This window comes from Sciurus carolinensis, chromosome 4 (assembly GCF_902686445.1).
Source record: "Sciurus carolinensis chromosome 4, mSciCar1.2, whole genome shotgun sequence".
Lineage (NCBI taxonomy): Eukaryota > Metazoa > Chordata > Mammalia > Rodentia > Sciuridae > Sciurus > Sciurus carolinensis.
Genome location: NC_062216.1, coordinates 37,932,941 through 37,952,886, shown reverse-complemented (window position 1 = coordinate 37,952,886; position 19,946 = coordinate 37,932,941). Strand labels below are relative to the sequence as shown.

The window sequence follows — 19,946 nt, the reverse complement described above, 5'->3', positions numbered from 1 at the left end:
CTGTCTCAGTCTCCTGAGCCACTGGAATTCCACTGGGCTCTGTGTTTGAACCACATGCCCAGCATAATTTCTATTTTTATTAAAGGAAGAATGAATAGATATACTGTTGGAAAGTTGCTGAAACATTCCCTCTAGCCATTTACAAATTATTACCAGTATCTTCTAGCCCTTATATACGCTTTTTCCTCCTCACTGTATAACTAACACAAAAATTAACAAACTATAGAGTCATCAGTTTTAATACCTCTTAATGTTTGGTATGTGATCTATTACATATCTAGCCAGTTGAATATCCCAGAGATTATAGGACTATTTAACGCCAGGGTGTACAACATCTAAAAATGCCAGATAATTTCCTTTATCAAAGTTTGTGCTGTTACTTCCTATATGCATTGTAAACTATATAAGAAATAGAACCATATTCATTTTTAATATTTTTATTCAGATTTGTATTTCTTCTTTTGAGGATTATCCGTTTATGTCTTGGTTCCATTTTCCCATTAAGTTTTTTTTCCTTATTTATTTAAAATAATTGTTTTTATGTTGAGGTCACTAACCCTTTATCATACATATTTCAAATAAATATTTTTCCTCAAAAAAAAAAAAAATACATCGAAGCCAGTACTGAGAAAAGTTGGAACCACTTACAGTGCCACAATTACCAGTGCTCATGTGATTCTTAAAAACAAGTGACTGTTTCCAGCGACTGAGAAGGCTAAGACAGGAGGAGCGCAAGTTCAAAGCCAGCCTCAGCAACTTAGTGAGACCCTGTCTCTAAATAAAATATTTAAAATATTTAAAAAGTCTGGGGGTGTGGCTTAGTAGTTAAGCACCCCTGGATTCAATCCCTAGTACCAAAAAAAAAAAAAAAGACTAATTCCATTTACTCACTACAGTGACTAAGATAAGGTATTGTTCCAGTAACCTATATTTAGGTTAGTATTATATTTGTCAAATAAACATATAAATGGTTATGCAAAGGTTTTGTTTTCACTTGAATCCTTTGAACAATTTTTAAGTTCCACAGGGAATCCCAAAGTGTGCTCTTGATTGAGAATCATTGCATTAGAGTGTTAGATACGTGTCAGATAAGGAAGAAAAAGTAGTCTAGACGTAGGGGAAGAAACTTTTCAAATGGTGATTTAATTGAAATTATTTTTTCTTTGTGTATTTTCAGGAGGAGCTTCCAGGACATCCAGTGCTACCAGTGGTCTCAGTTGTAAGACTGAGCGATCAGCTTTTGATACAACTAACAACCTGTTGCTAAGACCTAAGCCCCCTAATGTCCGCACTGCTTGGTTATAAACATTCTTTTTTACTTTAAACATTGTTCATCTAATTTTTGACAAGATTTTGTATATTACTATAATTCTATGTATAAATATCTGTTATACTTTTTCAGGAATTTACTTTTTGTTTTCCAGTGCAAAATTGTTGTCAAAAAGAAAATTTAATGTAAAACCAGTGTTTGCCCTGAGTATGTATTTAATGAAATGTATACAGATTTAACAGAGAAATACTAGTGATATACTAGTGATATATGTTCAGTATAAAAATTGATTCACTTGTCATGATGATAAAACAGCAGTGATAGTATTGTTGCATGGTGGGCCTGAGATGATCAATATATAGTTTTGTATTGTTTTAATTTCTTGTACACCTTAAGCCATGAGCTTGCCTCTTATTTGACTTATTTTTCAATTTTTATGCCAACCTCTATGGCATGAGTCACAACCTGATTGTATGAGAGTTACATTTTGTTATGAAACATCCTAAAATTTGTTTTCATAGGTGGAACTGAATTAGAGTTGATGAGCAGATTGAGAGAAGCTTGTACTGAGGCAATCCTTAATAATTCACAAGTAATTGCTTAGTAATTCTGTATAAGTGTATTGAGTTTTGTCTTCAAAACTTGAGTAATCATTCCAAACCCTCTCACACTGAATATTAGAAAGTTCGACTTACAAGCTCCTTTTTATGATTTTATATATTTAAGTAAAGTACTATTAATGATCCTGACAAAGGCAGTGGACATTAGAGTTCAGTCTGCTGCCTTGTGACTGACTAGTTTTTTTGCAGACCACGTCATTTGTGTCATAAGCTAAAACAAGGATTTGTTAGATCTGTAAAGTAGCACCACCAGTTTGAAGAGTCAAAAGGCAGTTCCCAAGGTATGTCAGAACAGTGTTTTAAATGATACTGTTAGCATATTTTGCAATGATTTAGTATTATTAAGGGAGAAGATTTAGAATAAGAATGCTTTAGAAATTCCAGCTAGTCTTTATAGAGTGTGAAATAGAAAACTAAAATGTAAATAAGAAGGAAAATAAATTGTACTTTTGTTAAGGCAACTGCTTTTGTTTTGTTTTGATTTGGCTTATTTGGTTGAATCCTAGAAATATTTTTACCAGTCTTAAATTGAAAAGCCTAGTTATCTTGATGGAATTATTAGTTGCAGATAGGGTATAATATAGTTGACATTCAAAATTAGCATATTTTTCCTGTCAATCTGTAGGCTCTTATTTCATACAACAAAGTATGATATTTTATATTACCACTGTTTTTCATTGCTGGCCTTTTTAGTATAGCCTTAGAATGTATAGGAAAACTTTCATATTAAATGATAAATCTTTTTTTTAATATGAATTTTCTCAAACCACAGTAAGTTTTGTTTTTTCAGTGCTCAAGCTCTGTAGCATGTATGCTACACTTATTTTCTTAGTACACTTAGCAGTAAGGCAGGTAATATTTTACTAACCATCAATTCATAATTTCTTGGCCTTAGTTTATATTCATAGATTTTGTTTAGGATAGGGCATACCCAGTATGGAAACAGTGGGGTTAAAAAAATTCATGAGAACACAACCTGGCTTTGAGTTTTTTTGCTGCTTTTCTTTGGTGTGTAATGTTCTTCAACATTATTCTGTGCTTTGTTCAAATGAACAAGTTTTACACCTGCTGTCTATATAAGCTTTAGCTGTACTAAACCAAGGTTTTTATTTTGTTTTGTTTTTTAACTTACTGCACTTTTACTGTTTGTAGAAAAACTTATCTTTAAGGAGAGATAATGCTGAATTTAAAACTCAGCATTTGAACATTTGCCCAAAGGTGGTATATATGAGTGTGTGTGTGTGTATATATATATATACATATATGTGTATACATATGTGTGTATGTATATAATATATGTATGCACACACACACACACACACACACACACATACACACACACACACATATATCATTTCCTGTTCATAATGGCATTAGTCTGAGTTTATTTATATGGACTCTGCTTCCAGTTGTCAGGATACAGCACATAGTTTCATAGATAAAGCTGTTCTTTGATTTTAGATATTAGTTCAATCGCTTTAGTTTCTACTCCTTTGAAATGGGAAGTTTTAAGTATTATAACAGGGATTTGACTTAAAAGTTGAGGAGCAGCAATCTTTTTAAACAGAATTTATAATTTTGTTGTCATGGTTGCATATATATGATGAATTTGAGTAGGTGGATGGGAGTTGGAAATGATTTAAGTCCCAGACTTTTAAGTTTTAGGGCTAAAGGGGCATTTTTAATAAAGGAATCATAAGTACATTAGTCTCTTCATTTTTAAGAACATAAAAGATGTTCGAGTACTGTTTTGTATTTGGTTGACTTGTGCTTAATATATGTACTTTGAAGATTTAGACTTAACATCTATAACTAGAAAGTATACTAATCCAAGGTCTAATTATTAACCAGATTCTTATTGCAAATTATTTTCATGTCTGTCAAATATTAAACTAATATTGCCTCCTTTTTAAAAGAGATTCTGTGAAAGATTGTGAACTATTAAAATTATTTCTTAAGGGTAGCTATTATCTCATACTTTCCTACTTCCTTTTTCAACTTCCATAAAAAGCTGATTTTTTGGCTTCCACTCTAAATAAAGTTTTCTGGTTTGCTTATAATTGTTGTGTTATGTAGTTGTTTCAGTGCACTAACGCATTAACCCAACTGTCCAAAACAGATAATCTGCACAATATGTGATATTGATTGCTTCTCATCCTCAGATTCAAATACTGCAACTGTGAAAAGTAATATGACTAATATAAGCCGGGCATGGTGGTGCATGTCTGTACTACCAGCAACTTGGGAGGCTGAGGCAGGAGGATTGAGAGTTCAAAGCCAGCCTCAGCAAAAGCAAGGTGCCAAACAACTCGGTGAGACCTTGTCTCTAAATAAAATGCAACATAGGACTGGGGATGTGGCTCAGTGGTCGAGTACCTCTGAGTTCAGTCCCCGGTACCAAAAAAAAAAAAAAAAAGGACCAATATAAAGTTGAAGAGTAAGTGCAAGTTTATTATATTTTATTATATAATGTATGTATGATATACATTATATAATTTATTATTATTTAATATATAATTAAGTTCTTAAAATTTTTAATATCTTAAAGCCAAAAACTTAAATGATTACATATCATTTTAGAAAATGTACTTAATGTTAACTAAATATTTCCATGAACACAGATTAGTAAGTAACTTAAAAACCAATATCTTTTTAAAATTTTCTAGTTCATTGTAATCTTGACAAAGTGAAAAAAGGTAATAAAAGAATTAAACTCAGTTTTAATCCTATCTCTAAAATTCATTGCCTTGTTCCTATTTTTAGCATAATAAACTCTATGTGCTTTTGAAGACATGGTGAGGATGAAGTTGGGAGGAGAAGGTATCAGTTATTTATACTTTTGAAAGTGTGATGTGGAAATTTTTGCTTAAAATGACATTTCTGATTAGCATTTCTTTAAGCAGTATCATCTAATTCATCATTTTTAGAAGATTTTTAATGAGGACTTAATAAGAATAATGCCATTGTAATAAATAATTGAGTAGGTTCTGCAGTAGTGTATTTGAGCATACAAAGCTAAAGGATGCTCAAAGCAAACAGGATTATATTATGGCAGAAATTTTATTTTTAAATTCACTTAAAGATTTTTAATCCACTTAAAGATTTTTGGAGCTAACATAATAGACTTTAGAGCATTAAAATTATACATAATCGGGTTAATTTTGACAAAATTACACTTGCAAAGAACTTGATTTCAATCTCCATTCCCCTCCTCCTCTTCCTCCCTTCCTCCTTCCCCCTATTTTCCTTCCTCTGCTGATCTTCCTTTTGTTCTTTAATTTATCTTTGTTTTTTTTTTTTTAATCTTTGATTAGTACTTTCTACATTATATAGAGAGGTGAAATTCCCTCTGGTACAATTTATATATGCATATAACATGATTTTGTTAAATCATTTCATACTTCCTCCCTCTTATTCTCTTTCTTCTATTCCTCTGCTCTCTCCTGTATATTTTGTGATATCTAATCTCCCACACCTTCTTTTCCTTAGTTTGCTCTAGCTTGCATATATGAGAGAAAACATTTAATCCTTGGTTTTATGAGTCTGGCTTATTTCACTTAGCATAATATTTTCTTTCCATTTCCATCCATTTACCAACAAATAGCAATATTTCGTTCATCTTTGACTGAGTAAAACTCTATTGTGTATATATACCACATTATCTTGATCCATTTACCTGTTGACAGTCATTTGGACTGAAATCCATAATTTGGCTATTGTGAATTGTGCTGCTATAAACATGGATGTGATTATTGCTATAGTATGCTGATTTTAGTTCTTTGGTTAAACAGGATAGCTGGGCCATATGGTGGTTACATCCCTAGTTTTATGAGGAATCTCCACATGCTTTCCAGAGTGTATATACTAATTTGCAGTCTCAGTGTGCCTTTTTCCCCACATCCTTGCCAGCATTTATTATTATTTGTGTTCTTGATGATTGCCATTCTGACTGGAGTGAGATGAAATTTACTGTAGTTTTGATTTGCATTTCCCTGATGTTGAATGTTTCTTTCATGTATTTGTTGGCCATTTGTATTTCTTCTTTTGAGAAATTTGTTTAGTTCTTTTGCCCATTTGTTGATTGGGCTATTTGGTTTTTGTTGTTGTTGTTGTTGTATTTGTGTGTTTTGGCATTGAGGTTTTCAAGTTCTTTATGTATTCTGAATATTAATCCCCTGTCAGGGGAGCAGTTGGCAGAGAATTTTTTTCCCATTCTGTAGGCGCTCTCTTCATGCCCTTAATAGTTTCCTTTGTTGTATAGAAACTTTGTAATTTGATGGCATCCCATTTATTGATACTTGGTTTTATTTCTTGAGCTTTAGGAGTCTTGTTGAGGAAGTTGGTGCCTGCACCTATAGATGAAGTGTTGACCCTATTTTCTTCTAGCAGGTTTCTGGCCTAATTCCTATGTCTTTGTTCCATTTTGATTTGATCTTTGCAAGATAAGAGGCATCTAATTTCATTCTTCTATATGTGGATATACAGTTTTCCCAGTACCGTTTGTTTAAAAAAAAGTTGTCTTTTCTCTAACATATATTTTTGGCAACTTTATAAGTATCAGATGACTATAAATATGTGTGTTTGTCTCTGTGTCTTCTGTTCCATTGATCTTCATGTTTGTTTTAATGCCAATACTGTGCTGTTGTTGCTATTAAGCTCTGTAATATGGTTTGAATTCAGGTATTATGATGCCTCCTTCATCACTTTTCTTGCTCAGAATTGCTTTGGCTTTTCTGGGTCTCATTCTTTCAAATGATTTGAGGACCATTTTTTATAGTTCTGTGAAAAATGTAATTGATATTTTGATGGGAATTGCATTAAATCAGCATATTGTTTTGGGTAGTATAGCCATATTGATGATATTAATTCTGCTTATCCATCTTCAGTGTTATATAGTTTTCATTGCAGAGATTCACCTCCTTGGTTAGATTAACTCCCAGGAGTTGGTTGGTTGGTTAGTTTTTGAGGTTATTGTGAAAGGGATGGTTTTCCTGATTTCTTTCTCAGCTGAATTGCTATTAGAGCATAGGAAAGCTATTGACTTATGAGTGTTGATCTTGTATCCTGCTACTATGCTGAATTCATTTTATCAGTTCTAGAGTTCTTCTGGTGGAATTTTTGGAGTCTTTTAAAAATAGACTCATGCCATCTGCAAATAGGATAATTTACTTCTTTTCCTATTTATCCCTTTAATTTTCTTCTCGCTCCTGATTACTCTGGCTAGAGTTTAAAGAAGTATATTGAAAAGAAGAGGTGAGAGTGGGCATCCTTGTCTTTTAGAGGAAAAATTTTCAGTTTTTTTCTCATGCAGTATGATGTTGGTTGGGTTTGTTTATATAGCCATAATAATGTTGAGGTAAGTTCCTTCTATCCCTAGTTTCTCCAACGTTTTTAACATGAATGTTTGCCTTATATCAAGTCTTTTCCGCATTTATTGAGATGATCATATGATTTTGTTCTTAGTTCTATTTAAGTGGTAAATTGTATTTATTGATTAGTGTATGTTGAACCAACCTTGCATCTCTGGGATGAAGCCCATTGATCATGTTGTATTATCTCCTTAATGTGTTTTTGAATGTGGTTTGCTATTACTATTTTAAGGATTCTTATATCTGTGTTCATCAGGGCTAATGGTCTGTAGTTTTCTTTTGTAGATGTGTCTTTGTCTGGCTTTGGTATCAGGGTTATACTGGCTTCATAGAATGTATTTGGAGTGTTCCCTCCCTTTTAATCATTTGAGAAAGAGTGGGGTTAGTTCTTCTTTAAATATCTGGTAGAGGTCAGCTGAGAATCCATCTGGTCCTGGACTTTTCTTTCTTGTTAGGCTTTTAATTGCTGTTTCAATTTCATTACTTGGTATTGTTCTGTTTAGGTTTTCTATATTTTCATGGTTCAATTTGGAAAGGTCATATGTGCCTAGAAATTTGTCATTTATTGTCTTCTAGATTTTCCAGTTTATTGGAGTATAAATTTTCAAAATAGTTTCTAATGATCTTCTGGATTTCAGAAGTGTCTGTGGTGATATCCTCTGTATTATCTCTAATTTTGTTGGTTTAGTCCTCCTTTCTCTTTCTTTTGATTAATTTGACTTGAGCCTATCAATTTTATTTATCTTTTCGAAGAACCAACACTTTGAGTTGATCCTATGTATTTTTTATTCTCAATTTTATTAATTTTGGCTCTGATCTTTATTATTTCCTGTCTTCTACTGATTTTGGAGTTAGTTTGTTCTTCCTTTTCTAAGCCCCTGAGGTAAAGCATAAGCTTATTTATTTGGGCTCTATATTTTTTAATGTAGGCACTCAATGCTATAAATTTTCCTCTTAATACTTTCATACTGTCCCAGAGATTTTGATATGTTATTTCTTTGCTCTCAATTGTGTCTAAGAATTTCTTGATTTTTTTCTCTTAATTTCTTTTTTGATCCCTTCTTCATTTAAAAAAGAGTATTTTTCTAGCTCTATGTGTTTATGTGATTTCTATTATTTTTCTTGTAGTTGATTTCCACTTTCATTTCATTATGGCCCAATTGGATGCATGGGATTATATCAATTTTTTTTTTTTTTTGTATTTGCTAAGATTTACATTGTGACCTAGAATATGGTCTATTTTGGACAAGGTTCCATGATCTACTGAGAAGAAGGTAAATTCAGCTATTTTGGGGTAAAATATTCAGTAGATATCTATAGGTCCATTTGATTTATGGTGTTATTTACTTTGGATATATCTTTATTGATTTTATGCTTTGATGACCCACTGGTGATGAGGGTATGTTAAAATCACCCAGTATTATTGTACTGGGGTCTAACAAGATAGATTCTTAATGTTCTGTGACTATTTCAAAATCTGTCTGGTGTTGTTCAGTTTATGTTTTAATTAGCTTTTTCACTACTGTGACTAAATGATCTGACCAGCAAAATTATAGAGGAGGAAAGGTTTATTTGAGGGCTTGCGGTTTCAGAGGTCTTAGTCCATAGAAGGCCAGCTCCATTCCTTGGGGCTCGAGGTGAGGCAGAACATCATGGCAGGAGAGTGTGGCAGAGGGAAGCAGCTTGCATCATCAGGAAGCAGAGAGAGTCTCCACTCTCCAGATGCAAAATATATACCCCAAAGCCATGCCCCAATTCCTACCTCCTCCAACCATACCCTACCACTTCAATTATTCCCATCAGGGATTAATTCACTGATTGGGTTAAGACTCTTACACCCAGTCATTTCTCCTCTGAACCTTCCTGCACTGTCTCACATGTGAGCTTTTGGGAGATACCTCACATCCAAACCATAACAGGTTAGTTGCACTGTTTATTTGTGATGATGTTTTTGAAGTTTTACTGGTTTACAGAGTAAAATTTAGGAGATAACCTGTCATTGGTGTACTATAATTTAACAAGACCGGCACTTTTTAAAAATATATGAATCTTTATTCTTATCTAGTATAATAAAAGAGTAAAAATACTTGAATAGTCACAAAAAAATTAAATAATATGATTCTACCTTCTTAAATAATTAATAAAGGATAATCAAAAAATGTTTGTTTAATAAATTTTGGGATTATAACTGATCAAGTTTTGAATGTTTTTTTCTTTATTTCATTATGAGAATCTATTTCATGTAGAAAATATCTAGAATTAAATAAACATATCTGCTTTCCATTTACCTATGCTACCTAGAGAAACCTAATTCTACCATTACTTTGAGAAGATTTCATTTTAAATTATATTTTTTGGGAATGTGAGAAAGGATTGGTCTTTTCAAGTAAACGTCCATAAGAAAAATGACATTTCATGGATTTGGGGGTTTTGTTGTCAATGTTGATAAAAGTTTTACGGAAATACAGAAGAGTATAAACATAAATGTAAATGTACAACTCAAAAGTTACCATGAAGCAGACACCTTGGTCACCGCTACCCACATCAAGAACTGGAATGTTCTCAAGATCCCTTGGGGATTCTTCCCAGTCTTTAAACACTTCCCCTGCAAGAGGCAGCTATTCTCTTAACTATTAAAATGTTTTAGTTTTGCCTGCTTTTGAGCTTCATATAATTATATTCTTTTGTGTAACATGTTTGTGAGGTTCTTCATGTTGTTGCAAGTAGTTATAATTCATTAAATTTTTGTATAGTACCCTAGTATTTGACTATTCCATGATTCGTTTATTCATTCTGTGGCTAATGGGCATTTAGGGTGACTTTCAGGTTTTGACTCTTATGCTAATATATATACATTATGTGCTTTGATTGACCTATGTGTGCATTTTGGCTGGATATATACCCAGGAGTGGAGTTGCTGGATCATAGAGCATGTGTAAATAATGCTAGAATTGACCAGAGTACATGTACAACTTTCTCTTCCACAGAAGTGTATTAGCTCCTGTTAGACTGTATCCTCACCAATATTTATTGTCAGTCCTATTTTTAAGTCTTTTTTTTGGGGGGGGGGTACTGGGGATTGAACTCAGGGGCACTTGACTACTAAGCCACATCCCAGCCCTATTTTGTATTTTATTTAGAGACAGTCTCACTGAGTTGCATAGTGCCTTGCTTTTGCTGAGGCTGGTTTTGAACTTGAAATCCTCCTGCCTCAGCTTCCCGAGCCCCTGGGATTACAGGTGTGCACCACTGCACCCAGCTTAACATATATTTTTAATAGGATGTTTTACAGTTATATTTGTGCTGTTGATTTATATGATTTTTGTAGGGAAAAAACTTGAAATTCTACATCAGAAGCTGGCAAACTAGTTTGTTCAAATCCAGCAGCCTGCTGCCTGTTTTTATATAGCTTATGCTACAATGTGGATCTGTAATGTCCCCCAAAAGTCCATGTTGTAAAAGCTTGCAGTTGTTGGTAGGTGGGGGAAACCTTTAAGAGGCCCAGAAGGAGGTTTTTGGTCATTGGGGATATGCCCTCAAGGGGATAGTGGAACCCTTGCTTCCCAGCCATTATGAGGTGAGCGGCTTTGCTCCACCATGTATTTCTGCCATGAGGTCCTGCCTCATCATAAGCCCAAAGCAATGAGGCTAACTGATCGTGGATTGAAATTGAAAACTATGAGCCAAAATAAACCTTCCCTCTTTTTAAGTTGATTATCTCAGGTATTTTGTTATAGGAACCAAGAACTGGCTAAACCTGGGAGCCAAGAATGAATGGCTTTTCAAATTTTTAGATGACTTAAAAATCAAAGAATAATAATGAGAATTTTTGTACTTTTATTTTTAGAATTTAAGTTAAATGTACTTTTAATTGATACATAAATAAAATTACATATTAATGGAGTACCATGTGATGTTTTGATCAAACACATCTATGTACATTTATCATTTCTTTATGTTGAGAATACTAATCTTTTTTTTCTAGATTTTTGAAATGAATAGTACATTATTGCTATCTATAGTCACCTGGAATGTCACCCAAAGTCTCATGTGTACAGAGGTGGGGCTTATAGGCAAAGATTGGATCATGAGGGCTTTGACCTCATTAATGGTCATAGCTGAATGGACTCCTGGGAAATGGGACCCAGTTGGCCCAGGTTTTTGTTTTGTTTTTGCTCCCCCATTCCACACTGTACTAGAGATGGAACCCAAGGGGGTGCTGTACCACTGAACTTACATTCCAGCCATTTTTATTTTGAGACAGAGTCTAAGTTTCCCAGGCTGGCCTTGAATTTGCTATTCTGCCTTAGCCTTCAAGTAGCTGGGAGTACAGGTATGTGCACAGTGCCCAGTTTGATCCCATAATTTTCTCTCTTTATTAGCTCCTCAGTGCCATGAGCCTCTCTGATCACCATGTTTTCCTTGGTTGAATTTATAACCTTGTTTTATGTGTTAATGTACACTCTATGAGTGTATATTATTGATTTATTAACACTTAACTCAGCTAACAGCAATACATAGCTCATACCTGAAAGAAGCTTATCTAACACATACATTTTCTCTATAAGGTGTATCCGAGCCTTCTTGTGCTTAGAAACCCTACACAGCCCTTCAACACTATGGGGGCCATTTTAAGCAGCAAAATTACCAGCAAAAGTATAACAATGCAAAAGCTGTAGCACTTAAATCAATATACTGTGGAAAGGACACTTGTTTACACTATTAGAACTGAAACAAAAGAGCCAAGTATTACCTTGTTCCACTTCAGCTGGGAATGTGTGCATCCAGCTACTCAAGATTTTGCAGCTCTGTGCATGTCTGAGAATGTCAAAAAGGTTAGAAATAAATTTTAGCAGTAAGGCCAATTTGCAAAGATGGAAACTGAACAATGAGAATCAGCTGGGTGCAGTGGTTCAGGAGGCTAAGGATTGCAAGTTCAAAGCCAGCCTCAGCAATGTATTGAGGCCCTAAGCAACTCAGTGAGACCCTTTCTCAAAAAAAATCTTCTAAAGGGGCTGGGAATGGGGCTCAGAGGTTAAGTGCCCCTGGGTTCAATCCCAGTTCCAAAAGCCAAAGCAAAATAAAACAAATCAAAAAAAAAAGGGGGGGGGGAATCAACTGTACATTATCATTGATAAAAGGAGCAGAAAAGTAAAGAGGAATTAATGGTATGGTAGACATTATACAATTTTATTTAAGGACTTGAAATTTGAATTTAAGGCACTCATAAATTTTTATCCATTACATGACCCCAGTAAGTTGGTCCAGCACCTATGGTACTCTTTGAAAATTCAAGATTGTACCTACTCTGGAGACTAGCCTTTTTGCAAATTCTCTTAGGTTCTCTATGCTTTGTAGATGGCACTTTTCCTTCTCATCCATTCTTGCGTTCAGCAAATACTTATCAAACATCTGCCTCACGTGCTGTTCCAGGCATTTGACTAGTAAGGAGAGAAGCTGCCCTCATGTAGCTTCCCCCAAGTCTTGCACATTGTGGGTGCTTGGTAAATACTGCCTCAACACAAGTTACACTATGCATTTTCCATTCTGTTTAGAAAGGAAGCAGTTTGATACCACTGAAATTTCAGCACAAATATCTGAGGCAATTTTTTTTCAAAATGTCCAATTATCATTTGGACTCACTCTTATATAATGCTCTAATTTTTCTTCTACATTTAAAATATAAGGTGGCTAAAAAGATACACCTATAGGTGAGGTGTTAGGAGAGAAAATGCACAAATGATGGGGGACGAGGAGGGCTGCATTTAGGGAGAGCTCTGTGGGAAATGGGGCTCATGAGAACATCCGGGGATGGGGTGGGGTACCTAAGAGTCTGACAATGGATTCTAAGCTGTCACTTTAACATACACCCCTTTCATCTTCCCACACCTCTAAGCACAGCATTTGTACAGGGATGGTATGATGATAGGACACTGAAGCAAAGTGCTTGCTGCCTGACCCCCAGGCAGATCACTGCATCCTATCAGAGGCTGAGTTCCAGGAATTCCTGGTGAATGAATTAGCTGTAGGGAATTCACTCAGCAAGATGCCTAAGGCAAAATGCAGTAGAGGTAACCTTAGCAGGAAGGAGGAAGGCCAACATCTAGGTCACATGTAGCATAGATAATGTACACTATTTAATATCTGTCAATTCCTCCCTGTTACATGCCAAAGAGGACAGTCAAAGATCAGAAAACAATGGTGCTTGGTTGGGCTGGGAGGAAGCACTGTTCATTCATTGCTGTCAGTTCCCAACTGCATTTCATAGCTTCCCCTTCACCTTAAAGCAGTAGGTTTAAAAATACTGAAAGGGCTGGCCCTACTTTTAGATATGCTTCACCAAAGCACTGGCCCCACTGGCTTGCTTTTTTCTCCATCAGCAGCAATATGAATCGTTCACATCACCCCCAAATGAAAAGTGTGAGCTCTCTAACAGCACACACTTGTTACCTGGCCTGGAGGAGACAGGAGTGAGAGATACCTTATTTTATCCCTACACCTTAGCTTTTTCCATTCAGCCAGCTATCTACTAGACAAGGTTAGATTTATCTTCAGAGCTGGTAACACCCAGACCTTGGGTTACTCTAGGTTTAAAAGCAAGGCAGAGTATTTTCTAAAGAGTAGGTGGAAAGGCTTAAATCCCACACCCCCAAAACCACCTGTCATGTTAGAAAAGACGTACGTCTGCCTTTCAAACTTTGCCTAGGACATAGGGACTCATTTCCTTTAGCTCAGTTACAAACTAGTTCTATTATTAACTGGTCGTTTCCTGACTCAATGGTACTTGATTTCCCACTTGAAATTTTGTTATTTTTCTCCCGCTCAAAAATGCTAGTCAAATCCAAACAGACTTTTCCTCTAGGTCTTGATAAACTGTTATAGAAAAGAAGTTCTAACAGATACTTTCTATTTCCATGGACCTCGATCTAGTGATTTTCTTTAAAGTTCCCTCTCCTATCCTTCCCACCCCATTTCACGTATCCCATTCTATTTATAACCAAGATTGATTGTATCAAACATTACACCATTTAACAAGGTCATTTCACCCTTTCCCTCACTCAAGCTTCTTTCAAGCCAGGTTCCTATCTTTTGTCCCCAGAGCCTAATAGGTATTGATAACTGATTTTATAAACTAATGTTTGTGCAACCCCCACCCCCACTACATTCATGGGTTGAAATCCTAAACCCCTAGGATGGGTATTAGGAGCTGAGGCCTTTGGGAGGTAATCAGATCAAGAAGGCAGAGTCCTCATCAATGGAATTGGAGCCCTTAAACATGGGACCTCGGAGAACTCTTGTTTTCTTTCCTCCATGAAGATACCAGAAGTCAGAAGAGGGCCCTTATCAGAACCTAAGCAAACTGATCTCAGGCTTCTGACCTTTAGAATTGTGAGAAATAAGTTTCTGTTTCTAAGACACCCAGTGTGTAGTACTTAGTTATTCCACCTCAAATTAAGACAGCTTGTTTTCAGGGAATGCTTGTCCACTTGTCATTAAATTTGAGGCACCATAATTCTCCAAAGGGATTAAAATGCACTTCTATACAAAAATTCTTAAAACTGTGATGATAAAGCTTTTAGCAAAACCTCATAATTCCCAAAGGCTACATGAAAGTGCAAAAAATAAGGTAGTGTTACGGAAGTCAGTTTAAGCCTACAGCAACTCTGAATGAGGTAAGATAAAGACAGTGCATGACTTGCTTAAGTTTGCAAACTGGAACTCATATAATATGTAGTTAGTATAATATCTGACACAGAGAAGCTTGGAACTGATTGATAAACGAGTCATACCAGAACATACACACATATGGTCTTATTTTTGTTAATAAGAGTTCAATAAATTAGAGAACGTGCATTAAGTGGTCTTTATTGATGTTTCACATTCAGTTATTCATTATCAGTTCTTCAGTTAATTGTACAAGTATGATAAGTTATTTTCTATTTGCTGTGGAAATTTAAATGTAAAATAAATACAAAATACATTTGTGGTTTAATGAATACTCAGTGAAGCATTTTTTTCTGAGGTATTCCTTTCAGTCTGGTGTTATCCCAGATCTACCTTTTTATTTCCCCAGAAATAGTCTATTAAACCACATAATGGATCTGTGAACTTGTGAACCAAGTGCACTGACTCACAGTGAACTTGAGTCCTAATTACATTAGACATACTTTTTGATCTCATCATACAATACCAATACAAAAGCACCACCCATGCCTCTCAATACATTGGACCAGGCACCTTTGAAGAAAGCCTTGGCTCCTTCATCTTTGGCAATCTTCCTCCAGCAGTCAACTGTCCCCGTGTACATAATATCAGCTGTGGAGACAAACGTGGGTGAGGGCTCCTTAATGGAGGAAAAGACTTCCTCTGACAGGCATTGACATGCAGCATTCCCCGTTTTACAAAGCCAAGTTTACCTGGACAGGAAGCCCAGTCTTAATCACTCAACTGGACATTCTCCTTCCTTGTATAACTGCTAGGCTGGATTTCTTGTCATTCCTACTCCTCTAACTCTAGACCAGTGAAGAACAGGGCAATTCACACACTATCAGAGAGGAAGGTAGCAGGGTGGAGTGGGGGTATTATGTTGTGTGGTTGCCTTTTTTACAGACAGAACACTAGACATAATAGATTAGACTGCCTAAGATTATACAATAAATACAAAGATAAAACTATTAGGTTGAGCCATATGAAACTGCTAATCTTTTTTTAAAGAAATGACAATTTCATACACTTCAACATATAGAAGTGAAATTTTTCTATCAAAACAGATTGCTTTGTCGGGTGTGGTGGCGCACACCTGTAATCCCAGCAGCTTGGGAGGCTGAGGCAGGAGGATTGCAAGTTAAAAAAAAAAAGCTAACCTCAGCATCTTAGGGAGGCCCTAAGCAATTTGATGAGATCCTGTCTCTAAACAAAACATAAAAGAAAAATAAAAGGGTGAGAGGAGGGCTGCGGATATGGCTCAGGGGTTAAATGCTCCTGGATTCAATTTCCCATACCAAATAAAACCCCCCAAAAAACAAAACAAAAACCCATATTACTTCAGATCATCTCTTATCCAGTCAAAATGCTCTCTCTCCCACTAATACTTGAGATAAATAACTGCCAGGTGCAGTGGACCACGCCTGTGATCCCAGCAACAAGAGAGACTGAGGCAGTAAGATCACAAGTTTGAGGTCAACCTGGGCAACTTACCAAGACCCTGTCTCAAAAAACACAAAGGGCTAGGGATGTAGCTTGGTGGTAGAGTGCCTCTGGGTTCCACCCCCAGCACTCACCGCCCCCCAACCCCCTGCATACAAAAACTAAATAAGGTAAGCATCCCCTTTTCAATGAACTAGCCAATAACTTCTTTTCCCTTGTTTTCTGCACCAAGCTCTAAGAAAAGAGGGTATAAGGTCTCCCTAATAGTGCTAGATACCTGGTTAAGTTCTCTGAGTATCTCATTTTTTTGTGTTCTTATCATCTCTTTGATAAAAAGAAAAAATTCTTTTCCCTAAAGAAGCAGTTGAGAATGTTAGAGGGAATTAATTATAGTTTTCTTCCCAAGGTCCTTATCGAATAATTTTACCAATTAATTTAGAACAATGAGAACTAAAAGAAGCACTAGAGAGTGTTCTCCACAGGTAAAAAGCAAGGGAGACTTAGGCCAACATCTGGGTCACATGTAGCATAGATAATGTGCACTATTTAATACCTGTCAATTCCTCCCTGTTACATGCCAAGGAGGACAGTCAAAGATCAGAAAACAATGGTGCTTGGTTACACTTACCCCCTTTCCGGCCAGACTGCATCATCATCCTACGTCGAACAGTGTCAAAGGGGTAGGACACCAGCCCCGCAACGGCCGTCACAGTCTGGGCAATCATCCAGCTCACAATAATGTGCACGTTCTTGGGGTCAGGCAACATCCCTGTGGGCAGAGCCAAGAAGCCAAATGGCCATGAGGGATTCCTCTCTGCAGCTCAGCAAATGCCCAGGTGAGGGGAAGACAGGTTATGGCATCCCCAACTCTAGGGGTTCTGGAAGAACCTGCCCCTTGTGAAGATACCTCACATATAATGAGGAAACCAACAGAAGTTGGTTGCTGCCCTGTCTGGATCCCGGGAAGCCAGACTTGTGCTTATGTTGAAGTTGATGTTGCTTCAGGTTAAACTGAGTAACTGATACAAATGTGTCAGAAGGGAGTTAGGCTCCTGGGCTAAGTCTCTGAATAACTCAAGCCCAGAGTTTACTCCAGTAGAGGATATGGAGGATCCTTTAGCTATTAGTTCATCCGTACCACATCCCCTCCCCATGCAGAAGTCCCAGTTTAACCCAGACACTAGGAAAGAACAGAATCTGTACATATAAAGTCCTTTGTGAGTTATAGGTCCCTAAGGCTCCTTTCCACACGCCCTCCTTCCCCAACGCCCTTCTCTCACCCTTGGCAGTATCATAGACTCCGAAGTAGGCAGCTCTGTAGATAATGATGCCTTGGACAGAGACACTGAAACCCTGGTAGAGACCCTTCAGGCCATCAGACTTGAAGATCTTGGTAAGGCAATCGCCCAGGCCACTGAACTCACGCTGGTCGGCACCCTTGCCCACATCAGCAGCCAACCTGGTCCTAGCAAAGTCCAGCGGGTAGACAAAGCAGAGGGAGGTGGCCCCAGCTGCCCCACCGGAAGCCAGGTTACCGGCAAAATAGCGCCAGAACTGCTTATGCCGATCCACGCCCCCCAGGAAGATCTGCTTGTACTTGTCCTTGAAGGCGAAGTTGAGCGCTTGGGTGGGGAAGTAACGGATGACGTTGGCCAGGTTACCCCTCCAGAATGAGAGAAAGCCCTGCTCCTTGGGGATTCTCACCACGCAATCAATGATCCCTTTGTACTGTTTCTCAGCACTGATCTGTTTGCTGGCATGCTGGACCTGGGGGGAGGGGGAGGGGGGGTGACAGAGGACAAGCAAGATAGAAGGAAGGGAAGGACAGAAGAAAAAGACGATTTGCACTTTGTTGGTGACCCCTTCCTTTTCTCCCATTCCTTCCCCCTCAGGAGGCATGCATGAGAGACACTCAATTTCCTTTTGAAAATAATATCAGGAAACCAGATATGAAGGAAATATTAATGAATATGTTAGTTGCTTGGATAAGGAGGCAAAGGAAAAAAAAATCCAATTTTGCCTCACTTATTTAGGGCATTTGAGGGAAACGGTTCACCCCAAAACTAAAAAGGTGATTTACTTGTGTAAAGATAGTCATTTATTACACTTTCCTTCAGGGTTTATTGGGAAATAGAACTGAATAAAGATCCCTGCTCCAAAAGGTTCCTGATTTAATGGACATGGTGAGCAAAAGGTGACAATTATTCAATGCCACTCCAGTCTCCCTGGAAATGAGAATCTGAGTAGTACTCTAACAGGAAGGAGAATAAACCCACTAGGCAATACAGCCTTAAAATTTTCAAGCAGATTATACAAGTAATCAATTGCCTGTTGTAGGCAATTTGTTGGGGTTTTTGTTTTGATAATTTGGACTCCCAAACTGGGCTATTCCCCGCTGAGAAGCCCTTGCCTTTTGGGCAGGTGGAGAAAAACCGAATAGATGCTCCGATGACTACGAACCATTCAATAACCAGGGAAGGGAGATAAAGATCTGGGCACAGGATGGGTAAGGTGCTCTGAATTTATTCCGAAAGTCGTTCCTTAATCTCTCAAAACCTGTTTCTTCGTCTAAAAAAAGGGGAGGTGGGTGGATAATTCTTATCTTACAAAGATTGAAGATGAATGAAATAATACATATGTCTGTCTATAGCGCAGTTCGTGGGACATGAAGTTCTTGAGTAATCATGAGTAAACCGATGTATTGGAAAAGGTGGATGCAGATAAGAAGGTTCAAGGGATATTGAAAATCAAAAGGTGAGGCGGGCCTAAGGAGACCTTGAATGGAGTGTCTGCTGCCCCAGGAGCATAATCTGGCTCGCTGTAAACCGACTCCGGGTGGGTTTCCATATATAGACACCCGAACCTTGGGCGCCACCCGACACCAGGAATCTGCTACTGACGCCGGACCTGTCACTACGCAGAGGGCACCTTCCCCTTCGCGTAGGCCGAGCCCGTGGCCTAGCACTGATTTTCTGCGGTGCCCGCGTCCCCGCGTCCCCGCGTGCCCGCGTGCCCGCGTCGCAGCGGCTCGCGCTGCATCCCGGCGCCCTGCTCCGCCCGCCCCTGGTTCGCTGCACCCGCGCCCGCGCCGGCTCGCTGTCCTTACCTGCAGCAGCAGTTTGACCCTCTCAATGGGGGCCACCGCGGTCTTGGAGACGGCAGCGGCGATGCCACCTGCCAGGAAGTCTTTTAGGAAGCTCAATGCCTGATCACCCATGATGACAGCCGGGCGCACCCAATCTGCAAGGAGCCGCGCTCTCGCTCTCGCCTACGCCCTGGCCAGGCAACGCCACCCCGTCTCCGACCCTGCGCGATGCGAAGGGGCCGGTCGCTTCGCCTGCAGCCCTCCTTATATCCCCCTCCCGGTCTCTCGCGAGAAGAGGAGGGCCCTGGACCAGCGCGCGCATTGCGCATTGGTTGAGCAGGTGCTTGGACACCCCCCTCTTCGTCCCCCTCCTATGCAGAGGGCATTGGGGGCGAAGGCGCTTCCGGGAGGCAGGGGTGGGCCGGGGGCTGTGCCTTCAGGTTGGGACATTTAAA

The 19,946-nt window shown here is 38.0% G+C and overlaps 2 protein-coding genes across 2 annotated transcripts in view; one reads left to right on the top strand and one right to left on the bottom strand.

The window, feature by feature from the left end:
* The window catches only part of Cfap97 (cilia and flagella associated protein 97), a 35,527-nt gene extending 31,577 nt beyond the window's left edge, over nt 1-3,950 (top strand). Inside the window, exon 5 of the mRNA XM_047550533.1 lies at nt 1,178-3,950. Within this exon, the coding sequence (XP_047406489.1) occupies nt 1,178-1,305 (128 nt within the window). The 3' untranslated portion in view covers nt 1,306-3,950. The remainder of the gene's footprint in view (nt 1-1,177) is intronic.
* Nucleotides 3,951-15,109: 11,159 nt separating this feature from the next.
* On the bottom strand, nt 15,110-19,738 carry Slc25a4 (solute carrier family 25 member 4). The gene is made up of 4 exons (XM_047551421.1): nt 19,513-19,738; nt 17,687-18,173; nt 17,035-17,175; nt 15,110-15,575 (listed from the first exon to the last, which is right to left on the bottom strand). The coding sequence occupies exons 1-4, from the start codon at nt 19,621-19,623 to the stop codon at nt 15,418-15,420; spliced, it is 897 nt and encodes a 298-aa protein (XP_047407377.1). The 5' UTR covers nt 19,624-19,738; the 3' UTR covers nt 15,110-15,417.
* Nucleotides 19,739-19,946: the final 208 nt, after the last annotated feature.